Source organism: Cataglyphis hispanica, chromosome 2 (assembly GCF_021464435.1).
Source record: "Cataglyphis hispanica isolate Lineage 1 chromosome 2, ULB_Chis1_1.0, whole genome shotgun sequence".
Classification (NCBI taxonomy): domain Eukaryota; kingdom Metazoa; phylum Arthropoda; class Insecta; order Hymenoptera; family Formicidae; genus Cataglyphis; species Cataglyphis hispanica.
This window is the reverse complement of record NC_065955.1, coordinates 12,748,770-12,760,972: the sequence shown is the minus strand read 5'-3', so window position 1 is coordinate 12,760,972 and position 12,203 is coordinate 12,748,770. Positions and strand designations below refer to the sequence as shown.

Sequence of the window (12,203 nt, the reverse complement as noted above, 5' to 3'; positions counted from 1 at the left end):
TTATGTTGTCGCCACGTTAAGTTACAATCAAGCCGACTTATCGCGAATTTCAATTTTCCAGGAGGACAAGGATCTCGTGCACGAGTTCGTGCAAAATGACGGACTTGCTTGTCTTATCAAAGTCAGCAGCGAAGCTGACCAGAATTACCAAAATTATATTTTACGAGGTGAGTAGTCTATTCATTAATCAAAAAATTGAAGAATAGCACTTTTCTAATGCTTACTTCAATAAAGAGAAATCCTAGATCTTTCTCGCTTAAACTATTTTTTTATTAGTAAGACCTTTATTTACTTAAAATTGAACTGGAATTTTTCTGTGTGAGAGCATATAATAATTTAAAAAATAACAGTATAAGAAAGAATATTTTGTATAATTTTTCTTGCATAAAAGAGATATTGGAGAATAAATATACGCGTTCAGCTCAGTGTTTAAAGACATAATTTCGTTTTTTCCATTATTCTTGATGGTGTGTTTGATTACTTGTTGCTTATTTTAATAATTGGAAAAGTTAGACAATAATTATATTAATATTTTTTCATAATTATTTGATTTGTCTTTAATTATATATCTTGAATAATACAAAATTTTACTTTAATCGAATAGAAGTGTGATCAAATATTTTTATCAATTACATTCTTTATGCAAATCTCTCAAAAACTTGTCTAACTTGTAAATGACTATTGTGACGGAGCTTGTCACTGCGGATAACAACGCAAAAGATAATTATTCTGCAGCTTCCGCATAATAAAGACGGTGCATCCAATTAGTCGACGGGAAAGTCGTACTGTAAACGGCTTCGTAAATTAAGTTAAGGGAACGATGCGACCTTGTTCGGCGTATGCACGTTGAGATTTCGTAGTAGACGCGGGTAGACTTCGTCTCGCAATCTCACGAGTAACGATAAGATAATATCGGCGAATAATGCAGCCAGCGTTTAACGAGCGTGGGGCGCATCAACTTGGTCCTCGTCTTTGCTTTTCCAAGAAAGACGATGGCGACGATGATATTACCGTCTAAAAGGCCCGACGAGGGGAGAAAGGGCGATATTGCGTGTAAGTGTTAACGCACCGCGTTTACGAAAGCGTCGACACGTGGGAGCCACGGTGGCTCGTGACTACTCGTCAAACCGCGAGATGCGTCGCGAATTATGAATAGAGCCTTTTGATCGCGCCTTACGAGTGCGGCATCCTGGGCACCACCGTGCTCAAGTGCTCCGTAAACTGTCGGCCCGACATGTTAGCGAACACGTTAATTCTACATTATGCGACGCATTCGTCGTGCCGGTATAAGCACATCGTGAAGATGAAGCGATACAAAAAACCTAGAATGGAAAATTAGAAGATTAAATAGAAAATGCAATAAAGAAAGATTTTTAACTCGCGCACGTGATTTTAGAATTTTTTTTGAAAGTGAAAACTGATTTATCCTACGCATATTCAAGTATAATTTGATAATTAATAATTCTAACCATTCACTTATAATTCATAATTTTTTATTTTATAATGAATAATCATATTTGTTCTCGATAAATTCTTCGACTAATGTGCAGCATGATTATAAATGATACTATGCGCTAAATTTAGCGATCTATTTAAAGACTATAGAAAATGTAATAAAGTATATGGTGCATGTTCGATATGCGTTGATTGCGCTCAGTGCGATCTATATCTAATCTTTTAATGAGATTTGATGTCGTAACTTATGACTCTCTCCTGTAATGATAATGGCTGGATTAATGTTTGTGTCGGTGAAATGTGCTTAAATCGCTTTACCCTCATTGTTATTACCGGCACGAATATGTCGCTGATGCGCTTCACATGTTTGCGCGAATTCCAGAATTTTGATGATATTCTAGATATATTATTTATGTGAACATATATACTATGTAATGTATATATACATATATGTCTTATCTTCGTCGAACTTATCTTGCTCAACTGCATTATGCAATTAAATTTACGTTAATTAGATATTGATTAAAACACATACATGAGGATATAAAAATTAAGAATTATTGATTATCAATCAATATTATTTCTGACATCAATTTATGTAACATGATTTGTATAACATGATTTTGACGGCAATTAAACATTGTTAGAATTCTCGTAAACAAAATCCATTTAGCTGAATTGGATTTGGGACAGTTCGTTGCGACAATAACTTATAGATTTGATTCGACAGACACTCACATAATTGGTTTACTTTACTTACGATTTCGTTACTATAAAATCAATTTGAATTGCATAAATGACATAGATTTTCGTTTTTTAGTTGCGCATATTATAATTATTATTCAACAAAGAACTGATCTTATTTTTTTCTTTTTCACTGCTTCTAATTAATTTTCGTTGAAAAGGCTCCTGGCCGCAAAGCATGAGTGTTTGCAACAGCTTTTCCTCATATTTTTCGCGCATTTTACATGCCAAGCGTGTTGTAATTTATTTAAAGCACAGCAAACGGTGCTTTTGTTGGAACATGCGAGTTTTAAGCGGCAACGTGTGCGCGCAAGCACGTTTTTGAGCGTAATTTCACGTGGAATAAAACTCGAGTAAACCTATGATCGGCGGAATTTACACGTTAAATTCCAGTCGCATCTACCTGCGGGCCCGACGACGAGCCGGAAATCAGTTTTGTAAACAACGAGGCGGCATAGAGCAAAAATATAGGCAACATCGTTTCGTGCCGAGATTGATGGATTTCGTTCGGCTGCAACGATGGTCGTGCTTTTATTTTTCCTTGCATATCTGCATTTGCAGAGATCTCCATATCGACTCTTCTCTTTTATTTATATTTTTGCATTTCAGTGAAAATAGCGAAATACCACAGTGCGAATTAAAAGGTGAAATAAATGATTAAATGATAATATTTATAATTTTAAAATTTGAAATAAAAAACATTGATTAATGAGAAAGATATTTAAAATAGATTGAAATATAGCTGAAAGATTTTATTTTCCAATATCATAATTATATATATATATTCTCGAGTATTTTGAGCTTTCATATAGTTTGGATAGCTATGACATTCACATTAGGGAGTTGCATTTACGGAAAAGGCCTGTCTCTCTTCATATGCGAATTATCTGTAACAATTTAACTCTCCATGTTTAATCTTGCAACTCGTTTGCATTTATACAGCACTTGGCCAGGTGATGCTGTACGTCGATGGTATGAACGGGGTAATGGAACATGGACAAACGGTAGAATGGCTGTATACATTAATTGCAAGTCGTTTTCGGCTGGTGGTGAAGACGGCATTGAAGCTGCTGCTCGTATTTGTGGAATACGTAGAAACAAACAGTCTGCTCTTGGTGAGGGCTGTCAGAGCGGTGGATCAGGCCAGGGGCGTGGTGCCATGGATTAACGTGATGAAACTCCTGAAGGATTATGATGCCGCCGATACGGAGTTGCTTATATACGCGACAACATTGATTAACAAGTGCTTGAACGGCATTCCTGATCAGGACACTTATTATGATCAAGTTGACTGCCTCGAGGAGCAAGGCATGGAGGGCGTCATTCAAAGGTACATGTCGAAGCAGGGCACGGACCTCGATTTGCTCAGGCAGTTTCAAATTTATGAAGCGGTGCTGCATCACGAAGACGGCGATAGAGGTTCGCCGATACGCCAATTAGATGACAATATAAGGTAGGTGATATTATAGGTTGAGCATAATATGATGCATAGATAATTTTATATCTTTTGGTTTGTATACAGATTAATCAGATATTATACATATAATTCTTTGAAGAACATAGTACAGATAATTATGTTATAACAGAAGAATGTACACTAAAGAGAAAATGCACATTTTGTTTTTTAAACAAATATAAATGAATTTTAGAGTAATGCATATTATTTTTATTTAGATATTTAATAGAAAATTACATTTTTGGAAGAGAATGAATAAAAAATATTATTTGATTTAAAATGATATTATTTTGACAGAATTTTAATTTAAAATTTATTAAATCTAACAATTAAAATTGAATATTTAGGAAGAACATATATAATACTGATAAAATTTTTAATGCGAAGGAGAATTGTTGAAAAATGTGTAATCGGAAAAATAAATCAGAAAGAACATTCTATATATTGAGGTGATATTATATTCTATTTTATGAAAATCTGATGAAGACAATATTTTACATTGACTTTACAGGAAGACCTTGCGGAACCGGAAATCTTTAGTGGATTCTCATGAACGACGAAAATCTCGGAGGCATTCGACAGGTAATTCGCCCTTGTCGATGTCTTTGAATGCGCGCCTAAGTCCACGGCTTAATCATTCTCTGGGTGTGAGCTCGCTGAACAACACCTTGAACTCCAATTTACCAGACGATGACGACGAATCAAGTAGCTCTCAAAGTTCCCACAGTCATCTGGGTGAAGTTCAGCTCAACGGTAGTTATAAAGAGAATAAAGGTAATTCTTTCTCTGTTTGCTCTTTCTCTCTCTCTCTTTTTTTCTATTATAACTATAGATATATACTGTTTATAAATACAATTTTATTTATTTGCGAGAGAGAGGAAATTTGCGATTAAATTTGTTGTAGATAAATTATTTAATACATTTATTTTCTTTTGCACGAATCAAGTAAATATATTTTGTTGCGCAAGTTTCTGAACAATTTAGGTCTGCACTCGGTTATACGCTTCATAAAAAACTTTATTTACTTTTTGTTTGTTTATTACTACGGTTAAATTACTAACTTTATAGCCAGTTATACTAGTCTAACCGGGCATCGTCGCAGTGAATAATAATGCAAGTTTGTACATGTCAAAATTTTCAGTAGATAAAGTAAAGAAATAAACTTACTTTATACTCTTGCGAAAATTGGCAGCAGAAATGTGTTTCTGCTTTATACATGACAAAGTTGATTTAAACATTTTTCTGACAAAGATTATACATGTAAAATTTATATATATATATATATATATATATATTTTTAATGGTGGTTTACAAATGATTTATGATTATTACATCTTTTTTTATTTTTTCTCAATTATATGTATTTTTCCATATTTTTAACAAAATAACTGATCATATATTGAATAAACTATAATAATTATGGAGATTGAAATTATATGAGTAATATTAAAATCCAGAGATTATAATTTTTCAAATTCTTCAGACAATCTCAATTGGCGTGCATTGTAAATTGATTCGTTAGCAATTCAATTGCATGATGAATACGAACTTGGACGCCCACGGGGTACGATTCCCGCATCGGCGAATTGCCTACCGAGATCTTGCGGTTTTCAGTTCCCTTGCGCATTTCATCGGAGACGCGATACGCGGTCAGCATAAATGTTCCATTAGATTTCTGGAGATATCAAATATACGCCAGGCCGAATACAACATCATAAGTTGAATGCGATTTTTACAAAGAATACATATATGTTATTGTTTTTTTTTGTTTCACCATATTTTTAAATAATGTATTATATTTATATATTTATATTATTATTCCTGCAATTTGTATTCAATAAGAATGGCGGAAAAGTAAAATTTAATTTAAATTTTGAAGAAATTTGCTTTTATATTTGATTCATAATAAAATTAATTTAATTTTTTAAATGTATATTAAGGTGTACATATGCGATTTGTTAAATGGAAAATTATATCGCATGTTTCAGTGGATGTTGGTGTTACACCAGCGCTGAGACGGCGAAGAGAACGTGCGGAAAGACAGAGGAGCTTTATTAGAGAGCAACAAGAGGCTACCGCAAATATGAGAGCTTCGCTTGGTCATACTGATGATCAGGAAAGTGAGTACTTATTTAATTGCCATTTAATTGCTACATTTTTGTCGCTTTGTTATTTTCCTAATTATATCTCCGATTAATATTGATAATATATTTCTCATTCTCACAGAAGAAAGAAATCTTGTTTAATTTCATATTTTATATATTCATTTACACAGATTTTGAATCGAGTTTTTATCTCAAAGTTATCAAACAAATTTAATAAAACATATTTGAATTCTTTTTATATGCATTTTCTTCAAAATTAGATGTACAAGAAGATGCCATTTTAATATTGCATTTAATAAGTACTTTCTATCGTGTGTGTTATTAAAGGTCAATTCCCATCGAACAGTCTGCGATACACGAACGGCACTTCGTATGAGAGGAACGCTGATTCTCCCTCGAACAAGTTGTCTAGAGCGAACAGCAGGAAGGACTTGACGCCCTTGATGAATGCGGCGAACAAGCTTGATTCGGAGGAGAAGAAACCATGGTACGGCAAAAGTCCCAACGAAGGTGTCGAGTACGACGAGAGTAATCACACTGACGAAGATGGGGATCGTCGAGTGGTTCTACAGCTTAAGAGGGAAGGTACCGTCAAGGATCTCACGCAGAAGTTGGCGGCACAGAATCTTATACCTAGCAGCCCTGTGGAGGAGAAAGTTTCCAGGTAATTTCGGCAAAGGCACAGTCTTCATTTCAGATACATGTTGCTCGAAGTTTATGCCTTGCATCTTTATTCGTATCTAATAAGCTTTAGTGTAAACTTTATTTAACATATTAAATAAGACTGTAAAAAGGATTGGAATTACGGCATAAAAAAGCTTCAAATGTATGTTAGCCTCATATCTAAAAAAATAATTATATAATAAAAGAGTGAAAGAAACAAAAGAGAGAGACTCTTTAAATATTGAAAGTAAAATAATATTCTTCTAAAAATTAATTCTACTGATATAATATTATTATTATATTTATGGTATAACTTAAAGAAGATATTTTTCTATAGTTAATAATAATATTATATAAATTTTTACTACTAGATGATGTTGCTGTTATAAATAATTGGAGATAGTGTTATTAATATTTATTTTATATACTTTATTTATTTTATTTATCAATAATTGTATGCATCTTTAAAAAAGTTTTCTTATTAAACGCATAATAATGTCTTGAACGCAAAAGTTAGTTCTATTTCCGTGACAAGTGGAAGTTGAAAATAGCGTATTAGGATAGCGCGAGGTATTGACAACAGCAATAGTACTTGAGGGCTGGAAGAGTTGCACAAACTTTGTCGTATTCGAGCCGGAAGTTCCATCGAGTTAATTTTACGCAGGATATTGCAAAAGTAGCGCGGTTCGTATAAAAGTTAGTTCTTCGTCGCCGCCGGATGCGAAACTTTTAACAAAATCGATAAGCAGCCCTATCTTGAGTAAATTCTGTTATGCTATAAAAGTATCTAGCCAATTAAAAATTGATTAATATATAATTGTAAAATATGTACATTTTAATGTTCAATGATATGGATTGTACAAACGAATTATAATATGAAGAAAATTGATTGAAATATTTTTAAAAAGATTAAATTATATGGATGGCGGACAATTTAATTCAGATGATTTTCATGTTATAAATACATAAAGAACATTACATTATTAATCATCAAAATTAAATTGGAGATTATTTCTATGTTTAATATTAAATATACTGTAATCATATCAGTTTTAATCTCTGTATATAGACAATTAATTTACGTAATAATTCAATAAAACAATATTGTCGGGCAAAATTTAATGGGCATATTATATTACCGATGCTATCCAATTTTAACTGCTTGTTCTTTTATGATATTTTGCTCTTCATTTTACGCTATATTTAAAAAATGTATATTTGTAGCATATGTCATTAAATATAACATATCAGGCCATTTTACGATCTAGTATTTTTCACGTGTATCTTTAGAATAGGAGACATGAGCGGGCTGATTTCGAAGGCAAAGGAGGGCCTGGCAAAATCAAAATCAAAGGCGGATGTATTGAAATCACCGACCGGTGACAATCTGCCCAAGCTGCAGGAGACGAAGAAATCCGAGAACGAGCTGCATTGGGAGGAGTTGGTGAAGAAGCTGCAGAGACCGCTCGCGCTCTGCGACCTGGACTTCACCGATCTGAATTCCGACGATGAGATCGATGTGCTAGGATCCACTAATGTGACGAATGGAGTGCCCCCCCCGCCACCGCCGATGGCACCTCCTGGAGATGTTCTGGCACCTCCGCCACCGCCGTTGAACGCGAGACTACCACCGCCACTTCCTCAAGGTCCACCACTGCCTTTCGGCGTCAATCTAAAGGTATCGAGACCGCCGCCGCCGGCCAGCGAAGCGCCGAAGAGTCCACCGTTGTTGCTCGCGAAGAAGAGCAAAAAGACTGTGAAGCTGTTCTGGAAGGAGGTACGGGATGATCCCAATATACTTGCGCGGCTCGACAAACACAAGATGATCTGGGACGAGTTGTCACCTGTGACCGTCGACACGCAGAAACTCGAGCACCTTTTCGAGAGTCGCGCCAAGGATCTGATCACCAAGGTGAGTAATTTCTTTATGTCCAACTTTTGTTGCGATTTGGCATAATTTTCATCATATGAACGACGAACCATAAATTTCATCGTTGAACGATAGTTGAGGAGTATGACGCAAAAAGCGATATTCATTTAAACGATATGTAGCCTTCTATCCTTTCTATGCTGCTTCTTGTGATTATTATATATTGTTGTTTTGTATATATTCTTTGACGTTTTCAACAGGGATTTAAAATAGAAGGTATATTTCGCGTTATTTATTTTTATCGCGCTTTCTTTTTTGGAGCGCCATTACTTATTGTTTAAATAATAATGGCAGTATTAACTATTTAATTTATTTCGATGAAAGAACTGCGATCATAGTCATTCTCGAAGAAGAGGAACAATTCGCGATGTATTAAAAAATTATTATTTATTATAATTTAATCCACTTTTTACTTTGCTTTATACTGATTTGCTCTTAGTGCTAGTCATTTTGTGATTGGTCAGTTTTATGGGAAAGCTATTGTTCGCTCTTTGCTCAGCAAGATTGACAGAGGAGAATCTTTCTATAGCACTAAAATTTCGACGTGCATAAAGCGTATATCAACAACCCTATGTACGCAAACTCTACATGTTTGTTGATTCAACAATTTGGGAATGCATGCATTTAAAGGGGATGATATTTTTGTATCGCATCAATTTGAGATGCATCGTATCATTTACAATTTTAGTAATATCCAAAATTGAAATTAATTATCGTACATTATTACGTGAAATCGTAATTGGACACAGTTACATAATGAACAGAAGTTAAATTTATGATTTGTTTTAATTGAGCATAATTATGAAGCAATCATATCTACAATTTACCGATTTCCCGAGATAAAATTTTATATTATTTTAGAGTGAAAGATGTTAATTAAGGGTAAATATTATTTAATTAAATATTATTAAAACTTTATAAAATTTATAGTTTATTTTATATTGCAAAGTTAATCGCTTTTTTTCATAAATATGTATATTCAGTTAAAATCGGATATTGTCGATTTATTTTATCAGATTTAATTTATGATTGATTTATTTAGATTTTGTTTGATAATGTTTTATTTATTCAATGAAATATTTATGACAATATTAATGAATTATTTTTTGTGAAAGGTATTTTTTATTTTTTCTCTTTATATATTAGATTTTCTATGAATTCTCACATTTTAATTTAAATTCTTTATTAATAATTTGTGTTATGAAAGCTAGATTAATTTTTGTTAAGTAATATTAGATAGTTGATAAATAAAATTTTTTGGATTTATATTTTTTCCGATTACAGATAATACTCCAACTATATAGTCCTTTTTATTTAAGCTTAATGGATCCCAAGTTTGTAATTATGTTAATCAGTAAATGAGTGCCGGGGATATCAAAGGAAATAGCTTCTGAAATGCAGTACGCTAGTTTTAATCTTTCACGGTGTTGGTGTCGCAAATTACGTTCTTCATCTTTTGTTTATGCAGCTGCTGCTGCATTTATTCCTACCGTAAAAGAAACCGCTTTAACTGTAATTATGCATATGCTTCAACTGAGAACGATGCAACGAGCTTCTTGATTCATTTACATACATATTCATGATCCATCTTTTATATCTTCTAACCGTAAAATTGAAGAAAGTAATTAAATGCGGCGATTATTTGACTAATATAAACCAGTTTTGAAATCCAATAAATTTTAATTAAACTATATATATATAAATTAATACACTTTTAAGTTAGTATTTAATAGAGTATTGATTCTAGAGTACAAAGTTGTCACAGTTAAACTCATATAATTTTTTAAACGAGCCATTTAATCTTAGCAATTTGTTCCTTGATCGAGGAGAATCAATAAAATTCCGTGAGAGGAATGAACACACGGTACAGTAAAAGTTACGCGCGCACACACACACACATACACACAATATAATTAAAAACGACTTTTTCCTCTTTTTTATGTCGGAAAATTACAATAATTTTTTGCCGATTGACATCGCAATTGGGTAGAAAATATTATCGTTAATTGCCGCATTAATTATATAGCGTGATTATATTCATTTTTTTTCTGTATACTTGTATAATTACACATACGAATGTATGTGTGCGTAAACTAAATCGCAGCAAGTGATATACGGTAATGAGTGCGACTGGGCTGCGCGTATTTTTCGAGCTTACTAAAAGTCGTCGCGATATTCCTCTGTTACGGCTATTTCCGACGCCGTCGTTCCTCGCCCTTTGAACCTACCTTAGCACACCGATAATTACAGTCGACCTGCGCGCTCGTAAAAAGAGACAAAAAAATGGCTGCGCGCCAGAAAAATCGCGAGTTTGCAGGTGACGAAGCAAGAGTATAAGAAGGAACAAAGGGTGTAAAAGGAAAATTCGTTTTCGTCGCGAATAATGATGTCGTGCAGTTACTCGTTCCGTGACGTCGTAAATCAAGACCATGAACTCCGCATCTTTCGAACTAATATGAAGAAATGTTGGAAAAATCAGTGCCACAAGAGTGGTGATTGTTCTAGAGAAACTTGAAATTATAAGAAGGGATATAAGGAAGGATTGTAATATTAGAGTGATAATTATTACTCTTGAGTATTATACACGGTATGTTCAAAAAGTTTCAAAACGTTTTTTTTTTTTTTTTTTTAATGTATTAATGGCACTATTTCTCAATCAATATTCGAATTAGATAGTACCAATTTTTTGACATTTTTCTTATTCTTTTCATTGCATTACGTGTAATAATTTTTTTAATAGTGCACATTTTTCAATGTGCATTACCTCGACATCATCACAAACTATATCATTACTAAAACAATTACGTCTGTACGCTTTTCGCATTATTTCATATGCTTTTATCGCCGTTTTTTTATTTTTGAAGCAAAATTTAATTTCACAGTTTGTTGCTTCATTCTTGAAATCGCGACAATGCAAAATGAACAAGCAATCTTTCAATGTACACTATTAGAAAACTATTGCACATAATGCAATGAAAAAGTGTCAAAAGATTGGTACTATCTAGTTTTAGTATTGATTGAGAGAGTGCCATTAAAACATTTAAAAAAAAATCAGTGTTGAAAATTTTTGAATGTACCATGTATATACAGAGAAAAGGCAGAATCAATTATTTTTTAGTATAGCACGAGATATATAAATGTCTTTGAGAAAATACTACAAGATTTTTAAAAATACTCTGTTAAAAATTTGATTCTTGGTATTTGCATTTTTTTCTCTCCTTCTTTCTTATATTTTTAATATTATGTTTAATATAAATACGTAATCAATAAGATAAATAATAATGATATTTTTATTTAATTTTTTTGTATGAAAACAAAATGTCAAAATTTTAATCATATTATTTTATTACGTTAAATACATTATATTAAATACATACATACTAGATACGATTTTATATTTAACTGTACTTAACATCACTATATTACATATTTTCTAAAATATATTTATGTATTTTTATTTATTTTTTTTCTATAAAAAGAAAAATATAAATTAAATATGAAGTAAAAATGGAGTTAAATAAATTTTTATTCACATTAACTTTCGCTTTTAGTTTTGTTCGGCTATAGAGATATAATTATTAAATTAGGGTTGTACAATAACATCTGCTAATGTAATAGTAGCAGTTAACCGTAACTATATCGCGTGAAGATAACGGTTATGATAACGGACATGAATAACGATTATTACGATGGTCGAATAATAGCGGGTTGGTGATGGTGATGATAGTTTACTGCAATACGACTAATCTTCTTCTTGTATTCTTGGCAATGTTGTTGGTGCTCGCACGAAAAAAAAAATGAACGAAATGGCATGCGGAATTTTACAGGAGGTGAGTCTTAATTCCTTAAC

At 32.7% G+C, this 12,203-nt stretch overlaps 1 protein-coding gene across 6 annotated transcripts in view; it reads left to right on the top strand.

Moving 5' to 3' along the window:
• The window catches only part of LOC126858896 (FH1/FH2 domain-containing protein 3), a 164,928-nt gene that overhangs the window by 131,375 nt on the left and 21,350 nt on the right, over window positions 1-12,203 (top strand). For all 6 annotated transcript variants that reach the window (XM_050609559.1, XM_050609556.1, XM_050609555.1 and 3 more), the window contains 6 exons: window positions 62-167; window positions 3,142-3,652; window positions 4,167-4,429; window positions 5,644-5,775; window positions 6,088-6,424; window positions 7,714-8,335. In XM_050609559.1, the coding sequence (XP_050465516.1) occupies window positions 62-167; window positions 3,142-3,652; window positions 4,167-4,429; window positions 5,644-5,775; window positions 6,088-6,424; window positions 7,714-8,335 (1,971 nt within the window). The remainder of the gene's footprint in view (window positions 1-61; window positions 168-3,141; window positions 3,653-4,166; window positions 4,430-5,643; window positions 5,776-6,087; window positions 6,425-7,713; window positions 8,336-12,203) is intronic.